This window comes from Rhinolophus sinicus, chromosome 4 (genome assembly GCF_057876585.1).
Source record: "Rhinolophus sinicus isolate RSI-liver-muscle chromosome 4, RSI-T2T, whole genome shotgun sequence".
NCBI classification, from domain to species: Eukaryota; Metazoa; Chordata; class Mammalia; order Chiroptera; family Rhinolophidae; genus Rhinolophus; species Rhinolophus sinicus.
The window spans coordinates 87,590,025-87,617,785 of NC_142504.1; the positions used below are offsets into that span (position 1 = coordinate 87,590,025).

The 27,761-nt window shown below is 42.1% G+C and overlaps 2 protein-coding genes across 5 annotated transcripts; one reads left to right on the forward strand and one right to left on the reverse strand.

The window, feature by feature from the left end:
* Positions 1-2: 2 nt before the first annotated feature.
* Positions 3-6,977, reverse strand: ZSCAN30 (zinc finger and SCAN domain containing 30). The gene is given in 4 exon segments (XM_088797958.1): positions 3-564; positions 5,446-5,584; positions 5,863-6,184; positions 6,186-6,977. Coding segments are annotated over 4 exon segments (750 nt in total). The 5' UTR covers positions 6,422-6,977; the 3' UTR covers positions 3-511.
* Positions 6,978-13,711: 6,734 nt separating this feature from the next.
* LOC109452102 (uncharacterized) lies at positions 13,712-26,405 on the forward strand. Of its 4 annotated transcripts, none has more exons than XM_074340132.2 (4): positions 13,712-13,844; positions 14,505-14,736; positions 23,122-23,171; positions 23,371-26,405. In XM_074340132.2, exon 4 carries the CDS (start codon positions 23,673-23,675, stop codon positions 25,377-25,379), a length of 1,707 nt encoding a protein of 568 aa, XP_074196233.2. In that variant the 5' UTR covers positions 13,712-13,844; positions 14,505-14,736; positions 23,122-23,171; positions 23,371-23,672; the 3' UTR covers positions 25,380-26,405. The 4 variants fall into 4 exon arrangements, with proteins under 4 accessions (XP_074196233.2, XP_088654080.1, XP_074196234.2 ...); XM_074340133.2 differs by having other exon boundaries at positions 13,733-13,844; positions 14,576-14,736; XM_088797954.1 differs by lacking the exon at positions 23,122-23,171.
* Positions 26,406-27,761: the final 1,356 nt, after the last annotated feature.

A 27,761-nucleotide genomic window follows, 5' to 3' on the forward strand; every position in this document is an offset into this window, starting at 1 on the left:
CCCTGACTTCTTCCCACAACTCCTTCCCCCATCCTCCCAGTACATCTCCACTCATGGTGCTCCCTACTCCTGAATGAATAATTTCAAAGCAAAACTTAAAACTCAAATTTTATTACACTTGCTTTACATTCTAATACTAAACAGTTGAAGTATATATGCAAAGAATAAATGTTAAAATCAGTTCTAAAAATGATTTACCAAACAAGACTTTGCAAAAAAATATTAGGGTTGGGAGAAAAACACTAACAGAAAGTACTCCAAAATGTTCAAAATGTTTCTATGGGTAGTAGGATTGTGGGTGATTTATACTTTCTCATTTTCGGTATTGACATTTACAACTAAGTCACAGTCAGGAAAAAACTATTAAAAGCATGAAATTATCTGACTGTCACCTGTAGGGAAAGGCAAGTCTCCATCTGAGGGGTCTCTTCAGACTTCTGATTGACCTCAGTGATAATCCCACAACCTGTGGACACAAAGACTCCCCGTCCCCCGTGTCCCCAATTTCACCTCACCTCTTACCCACAACAGCTTTGATCACCAAGTCTTCAGAAGTGACAGTATCTGGAAGGGAAATCAGGACATCTTAGAAGAGGAATCAAATTTTGTTAGGTATTAATTGCCTTCAGCAATTAATGATGGGTTAATTGAAACTCAAAAACTAGCAGAGTAGGGTTCTGAGGAGTCTGAGGGGGTAATCCAACAAATACTCATTGCCCTCAAGTAGCCCAGCATCTGAAAGCCGAGCGATGAGGGGAGGGAACAAGGAATAAGGAATAGTGGAGCCTGGGAAGGCAGATGTCCCATTCCTGGGCTCAGGGTCATGGGACAGACACTCCAGTCCTGAATGCCCCCACCCCAAGCCTCTAATATGTATTCTTCCCCTGGTGTGCATACACGCCTTCTTCCATACAACTAACCAGTCTTCCATTGCACTAATTCTCCTGAGTCTTTCAAGGTCTCTTAGGTCACTCTGGGTCTGGGATAGGCTACGCAACAGAGTGATCATGAACACGAGGAGAGGAACTAGCACATGTCCTGGCTTCTGAACCACGGTCTTGTAAGAAGCAATCCCCTCCAGAGAGGAGTCCTGGTGAAGGAATGCCCCCGGATCCTCTCCATGCCATCGTACGTGCTGTAACTTCCACCTGTGATATTCTTCACATCCCTCTTGCCTTGCCCTGGCTAACTTCTACCCACCTTCTATGTCTCAACTGAGATTTCTTCACACCCAGGAAGCCTTTAGTGACTCACAGACCAGGTTAGGTACCCCTGCCCTGTATTTTAACAGAATCCTGGATGTATTCTACCTAAGCACTTAACCACACTTTAATGATCTGTTTCATAAATACCTATGTCCCATTAGCCCTTAACTCTGACAGGGCAACAGCCATGTCTACCCCTGATGGCTGGCGCACAGCAGATGCTCAATAAATAAGTAGATCTCAATTGGCCTCAGCAAGCTCAGGGCTGAGGAGAGAACTGGAGAGATGGCAGAATGAGCTACCATTGTCCAGATGCTACTACACTCATCCAGTGTATAATTCAACACTTCGCAATCTCACAATTCGCATTTCAGTAACTGAGTAACTCTCAGCACATGCCTCCAACGGCCAGGTGCACCACCAGTGCTCTTGCTGGGAAGGGATCCTGGACATTGGAGGCATCCCCTCGTGGTCCATCTCACAAGGCCTTCCAGGATCTCTGCCCCAGTCCTGGACTTACTGTGAACGGACCCATTCAACACTTCAACAGACATCTTTGTGTGGATCTACTCTTAAAGTGTTGAACTTGGCTGGGAGGACAGGAGCTTTGCTCTTAGGAAACTTCTATCTTCTGTAGTCTTACACCAAAGCAAATTCCTTGTATTTTACAATCGCACAACTCTTACCCACAACTCTGGTGTGAGTTCTCTCATGCTGCATAAGGCCTGACCTAGGCCTAAATGTTTTCCTACCCTCACTGCATTCAGAAGGCTTCTTCCCAGTGTGGATTCTCTGGTGCTGGGTGAGGGCTGAGCTCTGATTGAAGGATCTTCCACATTCATTACATTCATAAGGTTTCTCTCCAGTATGAATTCTCTGATGTTCAGTAAGGATAGAGCTTCTACCAAAAGCCTTACCATATTCAATACATTCATAGCCTTTGTCTCCAGCGTGAATTTTCTTATGCTGAATAAGGGCTGAGCTCTGGCTGAAAGCTTTCCCACTGTGGGGACAGAGCCCCAGAGAGCAGTTTCCAGGCTCTCGGCATCACGTGGAAGGGTGCTGGCTTGGGTAGTAGATGGCCGTCAGCTGTGGCCGGTTAGCCAATTGGCCACTGATATAACTGCCGCAACTGCACTGGGGAGTACGAGTTGGTCAGTTGTAGATAAGTGGACAGCAGGTCGCCCGTTCTGTGAATCCAGCCTCCAGTGAGACTATGGTGGTATGACTCCCCTACCTATGGCTCCGTAGGTGTTCCTTTGTGGCCTCACCATATCCTGCATTCTTATGTGGGGAGTGGGAGCTGAGACCCCGCGTGACACCCTGCACAACAAATGGCGCAGCGAGCAGGTTGTGGTGTTGGCCAAAGGTCTCTGGAATGTACTGGAGCAGTTTATAGATATAAAAGCTCAGTTTCGTAAGCAGGGTACGGTGCCGGCCAAAACCTACTGAAACATGGTGGAGCAGTTTGTGCGTGTGAGAGCTCAGCTTCGGGAGGCCCATGAGGAGCGACACCGGGAACGGGAGGCGCGGTCTGCCTGGGAGACTCAAGCCTCCAGCTGGCACACCACCTTCTTGGCCATGGACGGCGTTGCCTTCATTTTGGTAATCTGCTGCGGCCTTAGGCTCTGAGGGTTGTGGACATCTTACACGGAGGCCTCCACCCACTCGGACACCTGGCACAGCAAGCAGGATTCCGACCAAGTAGGAATGGAGTCTGACTCTGGGCAGGAGGACATGTGGCCCCCACACAGTGTGTGGTGTCCGGTGGCCACTGTTCTCAGGAGTTGGACCCCCAAGGAGAGGTGAGAGGACATGGATGGCTCTCCGGCCAGTGTGGAGAGGGCCCTGCAGGCTCTGGCTGAGCAGTTGCCAGAGGAGGAGAAGGCTACAGCTGGCCATGTGGGCTGGATGTTCCTCACAGCCTTGAGTCTCAACACGGAAAATGTGCTTCATGAAATGACCCAGGTGCCAGACCAGGTGTTCTGGTTGGAGGCGCTGGAAGCCCGGGTCCGCCTGTTAGAAGAGGGGCCCCACAGTGGAGACTCTGAGGCAAAGGCGTAGGAAGCGAGTGGAGACAATGTAGCTCCCAACCCCCAAGTCCAGCCAATCTTTAAGCAAAGGGTAAAACATGAGCAACCTTTGGGCCCCGGGGGCGTTGCTGCCAGCAACCCAGCTGTGACTGAGTCACAACCTATACCCCTTACACTCCCACTGAGTTGCAGGAGCTGGGGCTGCGGTGCCGACAGCGCCCTGGAGAGCGTCTCAGCTTGGCTACTACGTTTATGGGATGAGGGAGCAGACAGCGGTCTCTGCTCCCCTAGCAAGATGGAAAAGCTAGCCTTCGTGACAGTGCATCCGTCCCTGCAACAAAGGCTACAGAACTGCCATAGGTTGGCCCAAGACCAAGGCAACAACTCGCTAATGGAGTGTCTCACTGCTGCGGTACACACAGTATGGGGACAGGCTGGCGAGCTGCCAGACACTGTGAGTCAATGGCAGTCATATACGGAACTTACTCAAATCATCCGTGAAATGGGTATGAGACATGCTATTTTCAACCTTAATATGCAGGGGCCGGATGACGAGCTTTTTACAGCCAGCATGAGATATCTGGTTTTGGATACTGCACCTGCGAGTGCTTTTGGATCCTTGGTTGCCATTCTTACACCCTATGTGGGGCAATGGATCCATGAAGTTACAACTGCCATGGCCACCCTAGTGGATGTTGAAAGCCGGAGGCAAAGGAAGTTAAGACAGAAGGTCCGAGCAGTTGAGACCTAGAAGCCCAAATCAAAAGTAAAGGGGTGAGGTCGCGGGCCCCAGAGAGTAACACGCGCACAGATGTGGCATGATCTCGTGGCAACAGGGGTCGATCGGAAAAAAAAGACTGACAACCCAATGCACTCTTGTTGGAACTTTGGAAACAGTTGCGTCCGGAACTGCAATTCCAGAGAAGCCTAAAGGAGAAGTCTGGGAAAGCGCGACCCATGTCCTTCCAGGATTTCATGCGGCTGCTTGAGGCCGACTCCTTTCAGCTTGATTAGGGGTGGCGCCAAGATACCCTGTCAGAGGGGACGAGCAGGGACCGGAGGCCCCACGTGGAACTGTCCATACATTGGTCCCCTTCTAATGTGCAGAGGGTTTTGGTCCTAGTTGACACTGGCGCAGACTGCAGTCTTGTTTATGGGAACCCAGAACTGTTCCCCGGACCAGCAATCTGCATTGATGGCTACGGGGGAAAGACTGTGACTGTAAAATTTGTTTCCTTACCACTGGGTATAGGAAGTCTTCCCCCTCGTACCTACAAGGTTTATGTCTCCCCCATTCCGGAGTATATTCTAGGGGTGGACGTGCTACATGGCCTCAGCTTACAGACGTCGGTAGGAGAGTTCCGTCTCCAGATCCGGGTGGTGAAAGCGGTGACCCGCGGGCATGCTCATCACCCTCCTCAAGTGTTGCCACAACCCTGGCGCGTGGTTACAGTGCAACAGTACCGCCTGCCAGGAGGGCAGGAGGAGATTGGTCGTACAATATTGGAATTGGAGAACACATATTGTGAGGCCAACGCACAGTCCCTTTAACTCCCCAGTATGGCCTGTCAAGAAGCTAGATGGGACCTGGTGAATGACTGTGGACTATAGGGAGTTAAATAAGGTGATGCCACCTTTGCACGCGGCAGTACCTTCAATACACGATTTGATGGATCGTCTGACTGTCCGCCTGGGAACATATCACTATGTAGTGGACTTGGCCAATGCTTTTTGCTATGCTTATTGCCTAGATTGTGAGGCGAGACTCTGGAGGGGTGGAGTGTGGGGACAGAGTCCCGGAGAGCAGTTTCCAGGCTCTCGGCCTCGCTTGGGAAGGTGCTGACTCGGGGCATGAATGACCATCAACTGTGATTGGTTGGCCCACCATCCCTTGCAGGACTCGAGGAGATGAACCTGCAACCTTGTGATTGAGAGCCCACTGACCCATGTGGGAATCGAACCGGCAGCCTTCGGAGTTAGGAGCATGGAGCTCTAACCGCCTGAGCCACTGGGCTGGCCCCAAGACCTTAATTCTTAACCCAAAGTTAGAAATGATACTGGTATTTAAGATTGTAGGCAGAGCCAATGCAAGACATGTTTAGTCAATACTAATGACAGCCACAAGTAACTATCATTAAGAAAATGAACCATGCCACGGATGAGAGCCCTCACCTACCTTCTCATCCCCAAATGGACTGGCTCCTCACCTCTCTCATGGCAAGCCTGGGGCTCCTGAGTCTCACTCTTGCACTGATTCTCCAAGGGCAGGAGCTCGATACTCAGAGACTTCAGTGCTCCCATGGATGTAATTTCCTTCCAGATCATTCCTTGGCTATGGGCTGTGTCCTAGGAGTAATCAAGTACCAGCACTATGATTCAAAGGATATACAAGAGGAAAACCCCTAGAATAACAGGGCAGGGCAACTGGAGTCAGAAACTCATTCAGATGATTAGATAGGAAACAACAGGACTAAAAGCCCTAGTGACTTGATCCCAGTGGACAAACATAACCCAAAACACAAAAATTGTATCATTCTATGATAGATAACTCAAGGCCACTCACAACGGCTTCCCCATTAACTTGCAACAGGCAAAACAAGCAAACAAAAACACCTACTTCTTACCTGCTGCCTTGGTTCACCGAGCTCTTTCTCCAGCTCCTCCATCATAGCCACAGCTTCCTCTCCGTTCTCTGGTCGGTGCTCTCGCAGCCAGGCCTGCAGCTCCTTTGGCAGGATGGCCAGGAACTGCTCCAGCACCAGCAACTCCAGGATCTGCTTCTTGGTGTACACCTCGGGCCTTAGCCACTGACAGCAAAGCTCCTGGAGCCGGTTCAGAGCCTCCCGAGGCCCAGCAGAGTCAGAGTCACCAAACTGCCTGAACCGCTGGCGGGAGGTCTCCTGACTACAGGTGTTTCCTTGAAGGCCAAAGTCCTGCCCCCAAACAGGCTTCTTCAACCTTCACGATTATAAGTCCTTCTTGTTCTTCTGGAGCATGGTAGGCCAAGGCGGTGGCCTTTCCTGACATTCTGGGCAGAGATAGTCTGAAAAGGCTGCCCTTTTGAGGCAGGGAGGGGATGGAGGTCTGTGTCTGAGAGATTCGTTCTAAATTCCAGTTCTTCAGGGAGGTCCTAAGGTAGACAATGCTAATGCTACACAGGGAAGCTTCGTATAAATGATACATTCATAGATGATTCAGGATTTTTTCAAGATGTGAAAAAGAAAATTTAAGCATCACCAAAACCAATTCAACCCTTAAAAACAATATTAGGGACATTAGGGGTAATAATTTGTGCTTATAGATCATGGAAAGCAGGAAAAGCCCTGTGGCATTATTACTTCTCAAAATAGTACTATTTTATTGAGCACCTAGTAGATGTCAAGCACTAGCTGGATACTTAATATAAATTTTATATAATATTCCTAACAATTCTATAAGGGCAATCAAAATTATGCCCATTTTCCAAATGAGGCCACAGAGAATCAAAAGCTGACCAAAGAAACACAGCCAATATGCAGTAATACTGAACTCTGCAACCAGAGTATTTAGCAATTTCTCAATGTATTATGCCATGGGGTTTCCCCAAAGAAGGGAATTTGCACTTAATAAATACCTATGATGTACCAGGCGCTTTACAAATACTATTTTATTGAGAATTAACAATAACACTATGAGGTAAGTAGTATCATCCCCATTTTACAGATGAGAAACATGAGGTCCTTGAAAGTCAAATAATTTGCCCAAGGTCCCAAACTGGTAAATAGCAAAATCAAGCCATGAACTTATGATTGCCCAGCTCTAAAGCACTTGCTTTTTTCTAAATTACACAATGGATTAAGGCCGAGGACAATCTTGGTTGATAGTATAAATTAAGAATTATGGTTAAAATGTTAGGAAAGTGTCATGGAGAATGGCCGGGGAAATGTACAAACAAAGAAGAAGATGTGGAGGATGGTCTTTCAGGCAAAGAGAAAAGTGGGTATGGAAGGATGTGGCCCACTGAGGAAACTGCAGGTGCTTTAGGGAGGCCAGACAAGTGGTTGTAACCTCTGGTTATGGCTCAGAATCATCCATGGAGCATGGACCCCACGACAGATTTATTGAGTCAGATTCTCCATGGATGGGGCTTAAGTAAGTGCCACAAAGGCTTCTCATGTGCAGCCAGGGTAAAGAAAAAAGAAAGGAGGAAGAAAGGTAAAGACGGGAGAAGGAGGGAGGGGAGAGAAAGGGAGAAGTGAAGGGAGGAGAGGTTTGTGATATTGTTCAATATTATAAAAATGAAGTCATGCCTCACCAACTTGTCTGCTATGTTGCGTGTGGCTAAAGGGAAGTTTTTCATAATAAAGCATTGTCTGTTCCTTCTCCATCTCCTTCACTGGTCTACAGAGTTCCATAGATCAGCCCTAAATCCACCAGGCTTATCAATAGGGCATAAGTGAACAGCTTTGGACCAGAAGTCTGGATTTGTGTCAGTTGCTTATGGAGTTCTAGGGAACCCATCTGCCCAACAAGTTGAGGGGTTGGGGGACACTGCGCTTGGATACAGCCCTTCCTATTATAGCTCCAGCTAGCTCTAAGTCTAAGTAACTCCAGGGCACTTTTGAACAATCCTGCTTGCTGTAACACAGCTGTTATTATAATGTTATCTGCATTGTTTACTTATTAATTTTAACAGAAAACACTAATTGAGCTTTTATTATAGACTCAAGCACAGTCTACTTGTTTAAGTGTCTTCATTCATCTTTACAGTACTCTACGTTCTACTATTTTACTGAAGAGAAACAAATAAATTATGTAATTTGCCTCAGATCATACAGCTTGTAAGTGATGTAGTGTGGACTGTTTTGAAACCCAAAGGTCTGACTCCAGACTCTTAGAGATGTGTACTCTGCTGAACTGAACTGCCTTTTCATAGTATTTGCCTTCCCCACCAAACCAAGGATCGTTTGGAAGTGGGCCTTCCCACAAATGTTTTTCACACATTTCTTTAATAATATTTATTGAGTGCCTACTTTGTGCAGGCACTGTGCTAGGTGCTGAGCAAAGAGTTATAAGTAAGACCGAGCCCTTGACCTTGTAGGACTTAAACATAGTAGGGAAGTGCAGACGTTAAAGAGAAAGCATACATAATTACCTAATTTAATCGCGATAAGAACTACAAAGGGGAAATTAGTCCTCTGAGAGTGACTGATAAATAATCTAACCTAGACTGGTAAAGTCAAGACGGAAGGCTGATATCTCACTCAAGAGAGAGCTTTATCTGGCAACATCTATTAAAATTAAGAGAGACAGAGACAGAGACAGAGAGAGAGACAGAGAGAGTTGCTGAGAGAGAGAGAGAGAGAGAGAGAGAGAGAGAGAAAAGAAAAAGAAAGAGAGAGAGAGAAAGAGAAAGAAAGAAAGAAAGAAAGAAAGAAAGAAAGAAAGAAAGAAAGAAAGAAAGAAAAGAAAAAGAAAGAGAGAGAGAGAGAGAGAGAGAGAGAGAGAGAGAGAGAGAGAGAGAAAGAAAGAAAGAAAGAAAGAAAGAAAGAAAGAAAGAAAGAAAGAAAGAAAGAAAGAAAGAAAGAAAGAGAAAGAAAGAAAGAAAGAAAGAAAAAGAAAGAAAGAAAGAAAGAAAGAAAACGCTTTGGCTGCGTGAGATTCCACCGCATCTCGGATTCCTCTGCCTGCGGCCTGGCACACAGAAGGCGCTGGGTGCTTAGGGAGCCAAAGGACCCAAAGGCGAGTGCATGAGCCGGCAAATTGACAAATGCAAGAATGGACTGACAGAAGGATGGGCGGGCGGGTATTAGCATCCAGGAGGGAGGCCACCTGTGCAGCCGCAGGCTCTACCCGTGACAGAGGCAGGCCGAGGCGGGGAAGCAAGGCGGCACGGAGGGTGAGGCAGGGCAGGGATGGTTAGGGAAGCATCCGGGCCGCACTGCGGGCCTCCACACTCACCCTTTGGTCCACCAGCTGCGGGACCTACCCCAGGGAAGGGGCAGGACCCATTCGGGCTTTGCGTGCAGGAAGTGTGTATTGGGATTGGGGGTTGGGGGTGGCGGGGTGCCCGTCTAGGAAGCCCGGAGGACTGCCACTCTGTAGCGGGCGCAACGGGCTCCCAGGCGCGGGACCAGGAGTGTGCAGTCCCGGAGGATTGCGTCTCTGGGTGGGACCTGGTGGGGACAGCTCCGAGTCAAAAGGGTTGCCGAGTGACTGGAAAAGGAAAATTAAAAACAAAAGAAATAAGACAGGGAGAGAAAGCACTTCAGCTTGGTACAGCATCAAGGAGATAAAAGCAGAACCTACAGTCTCAGCCTCTTGGGAAGAGGGGACCAGAGCACATTCACACCCCACAAACAGGCTGACTGTCTGCAGGGATAGCCCTAGAGGCTACGGGAAGGGGTGTGGGAGTACGGGGTCCTGCCCAGGATCGGCTACAATGCAAGAGCAGGGCGGAGCAGGAGGTCAGAATCATTTTCTCGTAGAATGCGCTACTCAGACTGAGCCCTGACGAATGACTAAACTGTCGATTTAGAGAAGCGCAATGTTCCAAATCATCAAGTGCTGATTCATTTTTACTTAACTGTTCCTTCCTTAATTTATCTTCTCCCTCTCACATTTTACTTTAATCAGCAAGTGAAATCCAGGCCATACCCTGCACATTTTGCTTGGAAATCTTCTCTGATAAATATCCAAGTTCATAACTTACAAATTTTATTTTCCAGCCAAAAGCAGAACATGCTTCAGCCAGTTTCTGCTACTTTATAACAAGGATCACCTTTGCTCCAGTTTCCAATCATGTTTTCCTTGTTTCTGCCTAAGTCGTCACCAGAAATATTGTTAATTCTCATTATTCTAGCAACATTCTGTTCATGACAATATATGTATTCTCTAAAATGATAGAACATTTCTCTCCTGTCCCTTTCACTTCTTTCTGAGCCCTTGCTGGAATCACCTTTGATGTCCATATTGCTACCAACAATCTCTTGAAGGCATCCTAGGCTTTTTCTATCATGAGTCTCAAAACTCTTCTAGCCTTGAGCCATCCCCAATTCCAAAACCACATCTACATTTTTTAGGTATTTGTGGCACCACACTTCTGGCACCACAAACAGAGTGGCTTAATACAATAGAAATTTTTATTCTCTCACAATTCTGGAGGTTAGAGGTCCAAAATCAAGGTGCTGGCAGGGCTATGCTCCTTTTGAAGGCTCTAGGGAAGGATCTTTTTCATACTTGTCTCCTAACTTCTAATGGTTACTGGCAATCCTTGGCATTAGTTCCCTTGTGAGTGCATCACTTCGGTCTCTGCCTCCATGTTCACTTGTCACCTCTCCTCTCTGTGAGTCTCCTCTGTGCCTGAATTTACCTCTTCTTATAAGGACACCAGTCATTGGATTAGGGCCCACCTTAATGCAGTATGGTCTCTCTTAACTTGATTACAAAGATCCTATTTCTAAATAAAGTCACATTCACAGGGACAAGAGGTTAGGACTTGAACACATCCTTTTGGGGGACGTGATTCAACCCACAACAATGTGATAAGTACAAACCAAGAGTTGTTTAAATTCCTGTGACTTGATTTTCAGTTACTTAGAATTGAAGACTTTTCAAACTGATGCCAATGACCTACCTCAATGATGGCAGATAAAGGACATAATCTGATCTGAATTCAACTCTAAAGGTCTTGGGGAAGTCTGCTGTTTCTTTTCTGTTTTTGTTTGTTTGTTTGTTTGTTTGTTTGTTTTAAGTAGTGAAAAAGTAATTTATTAGAAGAAAAAGCACACTCCAAAGGGTTTGGTGCGGGCCCCTGAGCAAAAGCAAGGCTCAAAAAAGGCCTACTATTTCTTTATACAAGCCTACCTGTCTCTACCAAAGTGAACTTTGGGAACCCTGATTATATTGGCCATTATTTCCCTTTCTGAATCTGATTTTTCAACAGTGGTTCTGTTTTTAAGTCAAAATCAATTGGACATGTACATGAAGATGTCATATTGTCCATAATTTATATGTCTTGTTCAAAACAAAAAGGAGCAGTCTATTTGTTAATATTTCTTTGATCAAAAGGAAAGTTAATTTTATGTGGTTTCACAATTTGGATTTATGTCCCTTTGTTACCTGAAACTAGAAATTGATAATTTACATTGAAATTCATTCTTTGTGAAGACTGCTTATATAGTTTAAGTATCAAATGAAATTTATTTCCAATACCATACATGATAAGCAAAAATTCACATGTGGGACTTTATGTTCAACTTTCTGAGGATGATCCATAGTTTTCATCATATTCTCAAAGGAGTACATTATCTCAAAAAAATTATGAGCCACTGCTGTAGAATCTAAATCAGACATATGTTAGTTTGGCGTAATTTCCACCAAGAGGAAATGGAATAGGAAATAAAAATCGTATAGAATATTGGTAGATGGCCTATCAGTATCATTCCCGAGAATCTGTTATCATTTCCCATGCCTTGTATTATCGTTCCTGATCTCTCTGGAAACCTCTGAATTCCTTTACTTTACTGAGAGGAATCGCTTCAATGTCAGCTGGTATGGACCACAGCTGGATGTAGGTTTGTTTTGGCCAATCCAACAAACTGTTAAACTCCAAACTGGCTTCTCAGATTCACACACAGAATGCAATATCTCTGATAAGATTCCCCAAAGGAACAAATCTAGTGTAATCTGAAAGAACAGTTTGGTATCCTTGGTTAAACACCCAGAAGATCTATGTTCACATTATCACTTCTGGGTCAAAGGTTAACAAAACCCTTTACCTTTGTACATGATAATTAACTTTTGATTAACTTTATCATTTTGTTTCACTAGAGACTTGTTAAAAAGTAGTATGTCAACTATGGCATTCTCATACACTGCTGGTGGGAATACAAAATGGTTCAGCCAATACAAACAGTGTAGCAGTTTCTAAAAATGTTAAAACTTTCCATGTAAAAACTCTCCAAAACCTACCATGTAAGAAGAAAAAGGATATGTCCATATACAGGCTGTACACAAATGTCTGAATGTTCATAGCAGCCTTATTTGTAATAGTAAAAAACTGAAAATAACCCAAATGTCCATCAACCGGTGAACAGATACACAAACTGTGGCATATGCATCCAATGGAATATTATTCAGCAACAAGATGGAACGGACGGACTATTGATACACACAGCAATACAGATAAATCTCAAAATAAGTGAAAGAAGTCTGACCAGAAAAGAGTGCATTCTCTATGAGACCATTTAAATAAATCTCTAGAAAATGAAAACTAATCTGTAGTAACAGAAAGCAGAACAGTGGTCCGGGGCTGTGGAGCAGAGGGAGGGATTACCAAGCAAAGGAGTAAACTCTGGGTGTTGTCGGATGTGTTCACTATTTTGAGTGTGGTGATGGTTTCACGGTTGTATAAATGTGACAAAACTTACCAAATTGTATACTTTACATATTTGCTGATTATTATATGTCTTTTATATCTCAGTAAAACTGTTTTTCAAAAAACATCTGCACTCCCTACTTGTGAGTGCTAGACCCAAACAAGTTCCTTACAGATATATCAGGGTCTCATTCATTCATCTTGAACATTTTATATATTAGAAGAGGTTATTGGGCTTGGACGGGAAGCCCTTTTCCTCTCCTTCAACCATGCATCACTTCAGCCAGCCACTACTTTCTCATACCTGTACCTTTGCTTCTAAGCATTTTAATCCACATCCCATGTTTCACCTGTCTCAGTCTTTCTTCTACTTCCTCCCTTGTTTCCCAAGATATTTCCAAGAACACAGTAATATCCTTTCCTACCTGGATGACCTGCTGCCGCTCCCCACCCCACCCACCCACCCACGCACGACCCCATTTCCGGTCCTTCTTCTCATCCGGATCCTTTAGTCACAATGTACTGGCAAGCAAACTTCTAAGAAAGGCATCTTGTGCCCTTTCTTGATGATGGAGTAGATGAAAACCAGCTTCCTCTCAGGAAGTGAGGGATTAACTTTTGAGCATTACTTAGGTTTACAGCAGTGATTCTCAAATGGGGTCCCAGGGCCAACAGCATCAGGATCACCTGAGAACCTGGGCTCCCACCCGAGACCTACAGAGTCCGTGGGGCCCAACAATCAGTATTTCAACAGGCCTCCAGGGTATTCGGAGGCACTGTTCTGGGGAGAAAACCTAAGAGGGCAGGAAGAAAGTTAGAATGGAAGTACACCAGAAAATCTGATTGAAAGAAAGGGGTTTGGGAGGGAAAAAACAAACAAACAAACAAAAAAACTAAGGAAGAACTCATTATGTAGTCAGAAAACCTACCCTGCCCCAGAGAGCTCTCCTGAAAGATGATTTCCAACATTCACAAGAACCGCAGATAGGGCAGCAAGGGATCTATCGTCGGCCACCCAGGTCCCTCGTAGCGGCTCGTCTGGGAACAGCTCGGCGGATGTTGAGGAGTTAAATCTCAGCGACTCACCCACCCCACCCCCCCGAGGCCCTGCCCGGGCCGCCCGCGCGTGCGCACGTGCAAGGCCCCGCTCCACAGAGCCGAGCAATCGTCCCGGATCCCTGGAGCGGACCGGGCAAGAGCCGGTTCGCCGCGTGTGAGGCTTGCCAGAGCCCTGGAGAACACGTCGAGGTATGGATGATGTTGGCTCTCGGAAGGCGGAGGAATTTAGGTGACCTCGCCTCTCTAGCGGCCTCGCGACGCTGCCAGGGAATCGTGTGCGGTTTCTCGAGACCATGGAGAGTCAAAGCCTCCGGGGTCGCCCCTGGGCGCGGCTCCTGGCAATGGCGAGCTAGTCGGTTATTGGCCTCGTGTGTTGTTGGTACCCGGTCGATCCTTGCTGGGCCTTGGGTTCCACTGAATGCACACCGGAAACTTTGGGAGCGGTTGGAATCAGGAGCGTGGACGCATCCACGCCGCTCAGCCGGCTGTGCTGGGAAAGAGCAACCTAAACGTGTGAGTGCTGGTAGAAGGGACAGAGGGAAAGACAGGTGGTGATGGATCAGCAGTGTCATTTTGGTATAGGAAGGGAAGCGAATCACACAGTGTTTAACCACAACGACAAAATTCTAAGATTCCCTCCTCTGCCTTATTTTTCCAGTTATATCCTTATTTTGGTAGCATTAACCCCCAAGATGTTTGACGATCTCTAGACTTGTAATGGAGAGTGTATGCCCAAGAAGGGTAATGCCTGACTCCTGGATGATGAGAGGAAGCTTAATACATTCTGAGAGAAAAGCACTTTGAAAATAAATGAGAGTTTGTTTTCTCCTTTACTTCCTTTATATTTAGAGGATGTTTTTGGTGGTCTAGTGTGAGAAATTATATCTCCAGTCACTGCAATGATTCCCTTCCACGCCCAGTGGTGCCCAGTTACCTCCAGGTCTCAGACCCCTACCTGGACAACAAAAGCTTACTGAGGAAATGGTAATTCTCCAGTTGCTCCCTGAGGTGTCAAGCATCCAGTTGCAGCCCATGGAGATCCAGTTCAATTATGAATCTCAAGAACACCACCTTCTGTCAGGTGAGCAGTATATCTTTTTTGGTTTCAGGAAGTGGGGGCAAAGGGGGGATATTACTTTTGATATGTTAGTGTCTTCAAGTACTGTTGGTATTCTTCATTGCCTACCCTTCACTCTATTAGGCAGTACTATCGCTTTAGTGCTGCAAGCACCGTCATATGACTTTGTTGTGAATTCTGGCAATCAAATTCTCATGGAATTCTTCTCCTTTAAGTCCCCCAAATTATCCATTTTTTTCCCCATTATAATCACCTTATCACCAATCTGTCAGTGTTTAGTATGCCCCACTTGAAAATCATTTCAAGTTATAGTTCTCATTTATTATAAGGGAGTAGTTAAAAGTTTTGTAGTCTGACAGCCTGGATTCAAATACTAGTTTTGTTATTTACTTACTTTTTTTTATGATTCTGTTTCCTCACTTTGTAAGTGTATAATAATTCATATCTTAGAGGTTATGTTGAGGATTGTGTCTGTTACTCCATAATAAAGGACCCCAAAATTTAGTGACCTAAAACATCAGATATTATTTTCTTATGGTTCTCTAGGTCATCACCTTGGACTGGGTTCAGCTGGGCAGTTTTTTAATCTTCTGGTCTTGTCTGGGATAACTCATACAGTCGTCTAGTAGCTGAGCCAGGACCCAAGCTGGTATCAGTCATATATATCTGACTCTTGGTGCTGTCTATGGCTTGGGTCACATATCTCCAGCAGGCTAGCCTAGACTTTTTCACAGAGCAGGTAATTTCCAAAATCAGAGAGAGAGGGCAAGCCTGGGATGCATAGCACTTTTCTAACCTATGTTTGCGTTACATTTGTTAATATCTCATTGACCAAAGCAAGTCACATGACCAGTTTCAGAATTATAGTGAGCAAGAACTATTCAAGGATATAGATATTGAGAGATAGGGTTCATTGAGGTCTATTACTACAAGCACTAAATGAGATCCTGTATATAAAACTGAGAACAGACCTGGCTGATAGTAAATTCTTTATAAATGGTAGCCCTGTTATTTTTAGTAAGATCATTTTGATCCCAACTTTGTTCAGATGTTCAGTAGGGTCTAATTTCCACATCATATTTTGCTGTTATCTTTATTTTCGCTCTCTATTGCTGTTGTTTTGCCTACGAATGCAACTTCTATTATCCCTTCCTTTTAGTCTAGATCTTCTGCCTCTTTTTAGTTTTGGAGCATATTTTATTTTATTTTATTTAGTTTCTCTCTCCTGTATTTGGAATTTGTCTTTCCTTAAGAATCTGTTCTAAGGCATCTAGCTCTAATCTTTCCTGAGAATCACTGCAGAATTGGGCCTCTTCCTTTGCAGTTTTATATAAATTGATATGCATATTGCATCTGTTTGTTTCTCATAGAGTGTGTATAAAATAACTATTATAGAGTAATATAAGTGTAGAAAGACACAAAACAGAAAGTTTAAATAACCTACAACTCCACCATCCGGAGATAGTCACTGCTAACATTAACATATCCTTCAGATCATTTAATAAACTATTCAATAAATACTTATTGTTATAAATTTTATTAGTTAATCACTTATTAACCATATAATATTTTTTTAGTTATTGAGGGTTTACTCTGTGCCAGGTACTGCTCTAAGTGTGGGGAATATAGCAGTGAACTGAACAGATAAGGCTTTGCCCTCAAGGAGCTTACCTTCTATGGGGGAAACAGGAAATACATAAATATGCAGTATAATATCATATAGTGATAATGGTTATGAGGAAAATAAACCAGGATGTATCTATCAGTCCGTATTCTAGCAGGGAATGGTTGGCTCATTCAAATGGTATAATTCAAAGTCTCATGAAGAGGTTGGACAGGATTACAGAAGTCAACAAGGACTAGAGAACAGCCTTGGGCAAACAACAGTGACAAGCAGTTACTACCTTTAGGCCTTAAGTTACAAGGGGCGAGATTGATTACCAGATCCTAGAGAATGTCTGCCCAATAGGTGATGTGACCTTTGCTAAAAGAAACACGATACTTCCAACTCCTGGCCCAGTAAGAAGGGAACCAGGATGGAGGGTGACCAACTTACCCCAGTTTGCCTGGGATTCAGCACTGAAAAGTCCCATAGCCCATAAACTCCCTCTGTTTGGGGCAAACCAGGACAATTGGTCACTCTGAGATTCTCCCCTGACTTTTGGCCAAATCTAATTGCAAGGCATAGGGCACGGAACCCCAAGTGATGCAGTCGGTAAACTGATATCAGCCTCCTGCGACACAAAGTAGGGCAAACAGTACATCTTGAGGGGAAAAGAGAACATTCATTACAGTCCACCCCCTTTAACCTATAATATCCACTTTTGTCCTTTGTTTGGATTGTTATGTTCCCAACACAGCAGGAAAACAGTCTCTTAAGCTACCATCTCATTGAAAGTTGACATATAATTAAGTCATACTCCCATCTGAAACCTAAAACTTCAATACCACCAGTGGTCTTCATATAAGGTAGTGAATAAAAGGGGGAAAAGACATAATTAACAAAATTTTGCTGTTCACAAAGCCTAAGCTGATAATCATAACTGTCTTCTTCCATCACCCATTCCATATTGCCCTTACCCTCTGCCAGAATCTCAGTGCCAGAGTTCTTTACCTAGTTAAGCAACGTAAACCTTCTTTCCTGGATGATTTGAGTCCCTGATGATCCTCTCTCTTTCAGTTTACTTCATTGTACCATTGACTGGGTCTGTTAGACATAAGAGATCTAAGAGGCACACCAGTGAGTCTTCTGATTTCCAGACACATTCTTCTTTGCCCCTGTAATGTAGCAGCAATCAGTTCGTCAATGATAACTAGTATCAATCATCCTGGCCAGTACAGTGACCCCTTCTCTGCCTGTTGGTTGAGCAGTAGAAGGAGCCCAAGATGGCTAGGAGGCAATCTCAGCTTCAAATTTAACAAAATCATGACCTTATTGCATGGTGGAAGTATTTCTTCTCTGAGAACCAGAACCCCAAACCCACCAAGCCCAAGATTATGGGGATAGGAAGCAAAAGTAATATAAGTGGATTATTAGGTATGTAGTAAGAGGAGACATTCTTACTGTTTCTCCAACCTTGGATCCTACACCCATATACTCTGGATTTGGGGAAAACAATACTGTCTGTCATCCTCTGGTTTAAGGTATAGTGCATCCTGTACAACAGAACCCCAAACTTACCAGGGTGTTGTTGCCTAGCTGGTACCAAAACTGAACCTTCAGCAAGTCATTCCACCGTTATCACAATCCACTTCTGAGTGATGGGGCATGTGGTACTACCCATGAATTACATGGGTATAAGCTCACAGCTATACTTACTTCCCTGTAAAATTAGTCCTTTAGGGGCAATATCGAATAGAATACCATGGTAATAAATATAGCATTCTCTTAAGTCAATGCAAATTTGTGTCTGGACTATGTATTTAGTCCTTTGAAAACAAATTGCTGCCCTTTCCATGATAGAATGGGTCAAGTGTAATGAATCTGCCTCCCAGTGCCTGGCTAGTTTCTTTCTAGGGAATGGTACCTTATTAGGAGCTCAGTGTTGGCTTTTGTTGTTGGATGCTTGGACATATAGCAGTAGTTATAGGCATATCAGCCTTAATGAATGGAGGTCCATATTGTTGAGCCCATGAATGGCCTCCATCCTTGTTGCCATGACCAATTTGTACATGAATCCTTGGGACAAGCTTTGGTAAAAAGGCTGATTGACATCGATAATATGGATCATCATGTCCACCTGACTGAGAAGCTTCTCCACAGTGGATGCCCTTTGGTGAGGATTCACATGGGATACAAATATATGCATTCTTTGCCCATTTTAGAAGGTTCATCCTTATGCGTTTCCTCCAGAAACGTTGTTTCTAGTCTTCCGGTTTTATTCTTTCCAGGTACCTAACTAATCAGATAATCCATTAGTCACTACCCATAAATTAATAGAAAAATATATCTTAGACTGTTACCTTCCATGGAAAGTGGACAACTAGGTATATATCTGAAATTCTGCCCACTGGGAAGATTTACCTTCACTGGTGTGTTTGAGGCCACACCTGAGTATAAGTGAAAGCTATTCCACTTTCAGCTTGTGCCCACACACTGGGCAGGCCCAGCTGTAAAACAGTCCTATACTTTCTTTTTGTCTGCGGATTGGTAACAGGGAATTCCCATGAGGCCCTGAATATAGGTTGAGAAAAAGAAAGAATGGAAACAGGCACAGGTAACTATGAGAATCCGAATCACGAGCACATGGGATTTACTTGTCTTCCAGGCTGGCTTTTACAGTGGGATGCTGCTTTGTATGTCCAATTTTATGACTTGGAGGACCAAAGAACAACTAGCATACAATGATCAGTTTGTAGTAGTCACGTGGTACTGTGTGGTGAAGCATGAAGTCTCTTTTAGTACCCAAGAGCAACCTAGGATCTGCTTTTCACATAGAAAATTGTTGGCAGAAGAGAGTATGTCCTTACTTCACTGTGGTTCTCTTACAGAGGATTACAAAAGGCTGCATACAGCATCTCTGACAGCTGCAGATACTTCCAATACCATTGATTATCCTGATTAATAAAGTTATGTGATAGGACCGCTTGAATTGCAACCTGAACCTACTGCAGAACCTTTTTTTTTACTCTGAGTCTCACTCAAAAGTAGCAATCTTATAAGTTATTCAAATTGGTCATTTCAGTACACTGAACTGTGGTATCGCCTCAAAAATGTGGGCCCACCAAGCATTGTGCCTCTCTGCGGTGGTGAAGAATGGTTGGAGATTGAAGTGAGAGAACAAGCCTTGTGACTATTTGAGAGAAGAGTGTTCCAGGCAGAGGGAATAGCAAGTGCCAGAGGTCCCTGAATGTAGCAGGAACAGAGTGAGCCTGGCGTAGACAGGTCATAGGGGTGATGGAATGAAATGAGAGCAGAGAGAAAGGGACCAGCTCATGTGGAACCATCTAAGCCATACTAAGGATTTGGAATTTATTTCCAGTGTAATGGGAAGCCATTGGAGCACTTTACACAATATATGTAAAGATTGCTCTGACTATTATATGGAGAATAAGAGAAAGGTAAGTTAGCAAGAAGAAAGCAAATGTTTTCGGGGTTTTTTTTGTTTTTTTATTGGGGAATATTGGGGAACAGTGTGTTTCTCCAGTCAGCTCCAAGTTGTTGTCCTTCAATGTAGTTGTGGAGGGCACAGCTCAACTCCAAGTCCAGTTGCCGTTTTCAATCTTAGTTGCAGGGGGCGCAGGCCACCATCCCATGGATGGGGAATTGAACCGGCAACCTTGTTGTTAAGAGCTCCCGCTGTAACCAACTGAGCCATCCGGTCACCCCTCCAGAAGCTCAGCGGCAGCTCATTGTCTTCATCTAGTTGTGGAGGGCATAGCTCACTGGCCCATGTGTGAATCGAACAAGCAACCCTGTTGTTAAGAGCTCGCGCCCTAACCAACTGAGCCATCCGGCCGCCTGAAAGCGAACGTTTTGAGAGTAATCAACTATGTCAAAAAAATCAAGAATAAGATTGAGAATTGACCATTGGATTTGTCATGATAGAGTTTATTAGAGACTTTAATAAATATAGTTTCAATGATATTATAGAGATAAAAGCCTGATTGCAATAGGTTATAAAAAAGAATAGACTTAATGCTGGTTAGAATATAGAGCAGTGTGAACTCATACACTCCTGATGGAAGTATGAATTGGTTTAACTACTTTGGAACTATCTAGTTGAAGATACACAGTCCTGATCCTAAGTTTTTATAAGCTATAGAAACTAGATATGTGCAATGAGGTAGATACACCAGCATATTCATATCAGCATGGTTTGTAATAGGAAAATGTTGTCCATTGAAGGAGAATGGATAAATAAATTTTGGTGTGTGTCACACTATAGCACTGAACGTGAATGTACTACAGCTATACACATGAATAAGGATGGATCTTCCAAACATAATGTTGAACAAAAAAGCATATCACAGAAGGCATGTGATATAATTCCATGAATGTATAAAGTTCAAAAACACGCTGTATTTGTCTGCTAGGACTGCCATAACAGAAAATCACAAATTGAGTGACTTAAACAACATACATTATTTTCTCACAGTTGTGTGCATTAATTTTGGTCATCTGTGCTTTCTTCTAGAACATTTCTAATTTTAGCTTTTATGTTTAGGTTTATATTACATTTCTAGTTAATTTTTGTGTGTAACATAAGGAGTTGGGGTTAATTTTTGTCATTATGATATCCAGTTCTAACACTTTTTGTTCTGACACTTTCACCATTGGATTATCTTGGCAACTTTGTTGAATATATTTCTACATATGTGTTTGGATCTGTTTATAAACTCTATCCTATTCCATTAATTCATGTCTATCCTTATGCTAATACCACAGTCCTTGATTATTGTAACTTTATTGTAGACCTTGAAGTCAAATAGGGTAACTTCTCCAATTTTGTTCTTTTTCAAAGTTGTTTCGACTTCTGTGCCTTTCTATATAGAATTTAGAATCATTTTGTCAATTTCTACAAAAAAGCCTGCTGAGATTTTGATTGGGATTACATTGAGTCTCTAGATCAATTTGGCAAGAATTCTACCATCTTAACAATATTAAATCTTCCTATCCATAAATGATGGCATATATTTCTATTAGGTCATCTTTAATTTCTCTCAGCAATGTTTTATAATTTTTATTATACAAATATTGCTCATACTTTGTTGAATTTGTTTCTAAGTATTTCATTTTTGATACAATTGATAAAAATGTTTTAAATTTTTGTTCTAATTGTTCATTGCTAGTATACAGAATTATAATTGTTTTTTGTATTGCTCTAATAAACTTATTTACAAGTTCTAATAACTTTGAGACAATAGGATTTTCTATATACTGATTTGTGTAGTCTATGAGTAAAGACAATTTGACTTTCTTATTTGTATATTTCAGTTATTTTCATGTCGTACTGTATTGGCTAGGGATAGTGAATAGAAGTTATACAATGTTGACTAGAGGTAGTAAGAGAGGGCATCCTTGCTTTGCTCCCTTATTCCTAGAAGAAAAACTTTAATCATTAAGTATGATGTTAGATATTGGTTTTTCTTTGCTTTTTATTGGAGTAGTTAATTTGCGTATAATGTAGTTAATGTTTGGATTTAAATATACCACCTTATTTGTTTTTGTTTATCCTATGTTTTGTTTCTTTTTCTTCTTTTCAACCTAATTTTACATTACTGGGTTTTTTTGTTTTTCCTTTATTTTTCCTAATAGCTTATTCATTATACATTCTTTTATTGTTATTTAATGGTTACCTCATAGCCGCCTTTGTCAGATGTGATTCTGTGAGAGAATTAAGCCCAAGTATTTTAAGGCTCCATTGTAAGTGATGTACTAATGTCTCTTCTATATATCTATTGTAGTACTATGTACCATCTTTGGTAGAATTAAGAAAATAGTCACTCAAATCATTTTATGTTTTATTCTCTTATGGAACTCTGGTTTAAAAAGGCTGCCTTAGAAATTGCAACATACACATTTGATTTATTACAATTTATCTTAATTTACTACTTCTAGGATAATACAAAGACCTTGTAATATTTTAGTGGATTTGGATTTGGATAGTGGATTTGGATTTACTTCCCTCCCATTGCGCTATTTTTGCCATGTATTTTAATTCTCTATATATTATAAACTCTATAAGACATGCATATTGCTTAAATCAGTCAGTACACATTTAGATTTACCCAGAAACCTTACTTTTTTCAGAAGCTCCCACTTGGAGACTTGGACTTTTGCCCTTGAAACGTATCTGTTTCATGTTCTCAGCTCTCTAGATCATTTGCAGTCTGACAGTGGTGTGTCTTTTATAGTAAACATCATGTAACAGTGGGCTGACAATCAAGAAATTCAGTGGAGCTCTCGCACTCCTACCATTGCAGGCTTCTGATACTGTTGAGCATAGGAATGGCATCCTCAAAAACCAACTCAAAAGAGTTCTGACCCCACCTCTCTAAACCTTTTCCTGTTTACACACCTTAGTAAAGAAGTTTGACCAAAGAATTTGGCTGTTTCCAAGAAGGGATCATGTTCCTTGGTAATAATCAGGACAGAAGAGGTAGAGGATTATATAGACCTATTTTTGAAAATTCAGGATTCTGTCTTGACCATTCCTGAGTATGATGCTTCTTTCTTTACCGTAATGGTCTCTGACAAACCTGGTTGGTATACCCTGCCAGTGACATCCTGGCCTCCTGCTGCCTTCTCCCCCTTTACCCTCCATCTCCCCATCCCCCATACTCTGTACACACTGCTTACTTTACATGTGTTAATAAATTGGTTATGCATCAATTGCTTATGTATCAACTCTAATTTACTCAAATTTTCCTAACCACTGTGATTAGGTTTCAGTATTCCCAGATCTCCTGTGATGAACATATACAGAACATATCTGGTAAGTCACTTCTATAAATGGTTATTGTGATCCATTACTTGTTGATTCTTCCTAGTTTCCCTCTCAGAGGATAATTTTTAGTGTTTTGGAGCACTTCCATAAAATCGTGACTACATTTTATAAATAAATACTGATCTGTTTCACCTGAAACTTTCTTACAATATGGAGAACACATTCCATTTGAATTTTATTGTTTTAGACGGTGAGACTAAGACCAAGATTCGAGAGCTGGCTTCAGAGGAAGAAATTACTACAAAACCTGAACCATTGACTGAAGAGTCTGGCAACCCCAAAGACAGCGTTCTCCAGGATTCTGAATGCAGAGAATTCTGTGAATTGGTAGATAAATTAAATGAAAAGGATCAGAACCTCTTTAAAAGAAGACAGCAGAGCTGTGATGAATGTGGACAAAGCTTTGCTTGGAGTACAGGCCTTATTAGGCATCAGAGAACCCATTGGGAGAAACCCTTTGAATGTGATAAGTGTGGAAAGGCATTTAGTATGAGCTCAGCCCTAGTTCTGCATCAGAGAATTCATACTGGGGAGAAACCCTATCCTTGTAATTGGTGTATTAAAAGTTTCAGCCGTAGCTCAGACCTTATTAAACACCAAAGAGTCCACACTGGTGAAAAACCTTATAAATGTGATGAATGTGGGAAAGCCTTCAGTCAGAGCTCAGATCTTATTATACATCAGAGGATCCATACAGGCGAAAAACCCTACCAGTGCAATCATTGTAGGAAAAGTTTTAGCCAGCGCTCAGACCTGGTTAAACATCAGAGAATCCATACTGGAGAGAAGCCTTATACATGTACCCAGTGTAACAAACATTTTAGTCAGAGTTCTGATGTTATAAAACATCAAAGAATCCACACTGGTGAGAAACCATATAAATGTGACGTGTGTGGAAAAGCCTTCAGTCAGAGCTCAGATCTTATTCTACATCAGAGAATTCACACTGGGGAGAAACCGTATCCATGTAATCAATGTAGCAAAAGTTTCAGTCAGAACTCAGACCTTATTAAACATCGAAGGATCCACACTGGAGAGAAACCCTATAAATGTAGTGAGTGTGGGAAAGCTTTTAATCAGAGCTCAGTCCTTATTCTGCACCAGAGAATTCACACTGGAGAGAAACCCTATCCCTGTAATCAGTGTAGCAAAAATTTCAGTAGACTTTCAGATCTTATTAATCATCAGCGAATTCACACTGGAGAGAAGCCTTACCCATGTAACCAGTGCAGTAAAATGTTTAGTCGAAGATCAGATCTTGTTAAACATCATAGGATTCATACAGGTGAGAAACCCTATGAATGTGATGAATGTGGGAAAACATTTAGTCAGAGCTCCAACCTGATTCTACATCAGAGAATCCACACTGGAGAGAAACCCTATCCATGTAGTGATTGTACTAAAAGTTTTAGTCGTCGTTCAGATCTTGTTAAACATCAAAGAATACACACTGGAGAGAAACCATATGCGTGTAATCAGTGCAATAAAAGTTTTAGTCAAAGCTCAGACCTCACTAAACATCAGCGAGTCCACTCTGGGGAAAAGCCCTATCATTGTGATAGTTGTGAGAAAGCCTTCAGTCAGAGTTCTGACCTCATTCTTCATCAGAGAATTCACACTGGAGAGAAACCATACCCATGCACACAGTGCAGCAAAAGTTTCAGTCAGAACTCAGACCTTACCAAACACCAGAGAATCCACACTGGGGAAAAACCATATAAATGTAATGAGTGTGGGAAGGCCTTCAGTCAATGCTCAGCTCTTATCCTACATCAGAGGATCCACACTGGGGAGAAACCATATCCATGTGATCAGTGTGGCAAAAGCTTTAGCCGGCGCTCCGATCTCATTAATCATCAAAGAATCTACATTGGCGAAAAGCCATATAAATGTGATACATGTGGGAAAGCCTTCAGCACACGCACTGATCTTATTGAGCACCAGAGAATTCACACTGGGGAGAAACCCCACAGGTGTGTTCAGTGCAGCAGAAATTTTACCCAGCTCTCTGAACTTACTGATCATGAGAAAGACCATTCTGCCCAAGAAAGTGTAAATGTAATGAATGTGGGAAAACCTTTCGTGTATAGGCCAACTTTATTCAGTACCAGAGACACTATACCAGAAAAAAATCTTATAAATGCTATTGATTATGAAAAAGGTTTTAGTCAATGCTCAACTCTTGTGCTACATTAAAAACAAAGTCCATATTGGAGAGAAAACATTAATTCAATTTTTATAATGAAATTTTAACTCAGAGCTCAGACATTACAAACTTAAGAAAATTTCTGAGAAGGAGTCCTGTGAGTTGTGGGGAAACATTCAATGTGTGTAAAAATTTTATTAAATGTCAATAACAATGGAAAAAAATTCATTATCTGCTATAATGTAAGAAAAGCTCTAGTCTTACTCAAATACAATCCAAAAGAGTTTTATCACTGTAAGAAATATATAACAAAATTAATGCAGAACCTTGTCACATATTGTAAAAATCAGTGTTGTGGGGTGTGCAATCAGGATGCAGAAATATATTAGTGCTATTAACTCAAACTTTTAGTGAGCCCAAATTACTTACTGTGTATCAGAGAAGTTATTTTAGATAATGTGGGGAAAATATAAATCCCTTCCATATTTTAATTGACATTCACACTGATACTACACTTATCCTCACAGCTGGAGAGCTCTACTTTATGCTAACCCTAATTAAATTCCATGTGTGTGAACATACTATGGTATTTTGGTACTAAATTTATTAACTACATAATTCCGGTGGCCCATTTTCTCAGAATTTTTTTTCTTGGCCTGGTTTTGGTTTTCATAGTGAGAATGAGTTTTCAAGTTCCTGTGATGGTAACAGAAAATATGGATATATTTTGCTCTCAATAATGAAACCCATAAACTTTAGTGGTTTGAAATCACTTCTCCAATACTACCATTTAATCACATCTTCTAAATATGTGAAACAATTTTTTAAAAAAAGAACTCCATATGTCAAAGTGAAGATTACTGGTTTATCTTGTCACCTATAGATTGAACGATAGCTGAAGTAATACCCACATGACTAATTTGTATAGCATATTCTGTCTAAAACATACCTATTGATTTTAAGTGGCAACATTCATCAGACTCTGGTTGATTTCTGACATACGTATTGATAGTAGGCTATATGCAGTTTTCAACTGAAAAATAGAAAGCTTTTTAAAAATAAAAATTCAAATTGTCTTTCTGGTTTAGTGTCATCTGTAAAACAGAAGAGTACTAGGTATGGTTGGAGTAGTTATATGTATGCATTTTACTGTCAAGCTAATGGAAAGCCATTAGGGTCTTTGATCTAGGGAATGACATGATCATCTCCCTGCTTTAAGAAGAGTCTAAGATTAAAAGGAGGAAAGAGACAACTATTTGGAAAACTGTTTGGAAGTCAAAATAAAATCATGAGGTCCAGAAGTAGAGGAGCTTGAAGGCATTGACATGATAGGTTGAGAAGTGAGTAGAAAGAAAAGTGTACAATCGTTCTTTGGGGAATTTAAAAAGTGAAAACGACAAATAGGATGATCAAATTTGTATCTGAAGTTTAGCCATCTCTCCTGAGAAATTTTAAGAGCCTACTGCTTACTACACATATCTGTCTTGTGTCCTATAGGTAAACTCAATTCATGAACACACACACACGCATGATGTCTTCTTTCTGAATTCCCTGCCTTAGTAAATTACACTACTAAACACTTTGCTATCCAGATAAAATAATGTAGCTATCCTACACTCCCGACTGACTCTCCCCCAGTTTTTTAAATCCAATTGCTCACGAGGTCTTAGAAGTTACTTACTGTAAAAATTCCAATAATGAAGTATTGAGTAAAAAACGAAGAGAAATACAGAGTATGGGGCCTGACATTTTATGCCAGTTGATTCTCTGAAGTATTTTCTGATTCTTAAACTGGTAGGGCAAGAGGCTAGGAAATCTAGCCAAAGGACACTGGAAAGTTAAGTGGAGCTCTCAGCAAACTCGCTATGATAGGGAGTAAAAAATGGAGTACAAAACATGGCTGGTAAATACCCCACAATTTCAGTGTAAATATTAGGAGGCTATACCCTAGAACTGAGAATGAAACCTGTGCAGACCAAGTCTAAAAACAGTCTGAAACACAATCTCAACTCCGGTCAGCCTTTTTGTGAATTAAATTATCTGCTCCTAATCTAGCTTCCAGGTAGAACATAGGGTGAATCCTATCTGGAGGATGACAATGATACTATAACTTTTCATGCATAATATCCAGTGTTCAAATATTACCAAAATCATTAGTCACAGACATCAATATGAACTCACACATGAGCATGTGTGTAGATGGATAGACACAAAAACAATTATAGAATGTTTATGCATGGGTCAGTATATGTACATACTATCATCTAGTTGTGTTCTCTGAGAGGACCTAGAAGTAATGACACTCCAGTATCAACGAGCATACCCAGATCATGATTTGTGAATACCATGTTACAAGTAAAAGGAACCAGGGCTCATTTGAGAAATGGCTCATTCTAGGGCTAGGGCAGGGAAAATAAGATGAGGCTAGAGTA

Coding starts and splice junctions, on each gene's coding strand:
- LOC109452102 (XM_088797954.1), top strand. CDS start 14,637: ATGGTAATTCTCCAGTTGCTCCCTGAGGTGTCAAGCATCCAGTTGCAG. Junction 14,737..23,370: donor AGAACACCACCTTCTGTCAG/GTGAGCAGTATA, acceptor TTATTGTTTTAG/ACGGTGAGACTAAGACCAAG.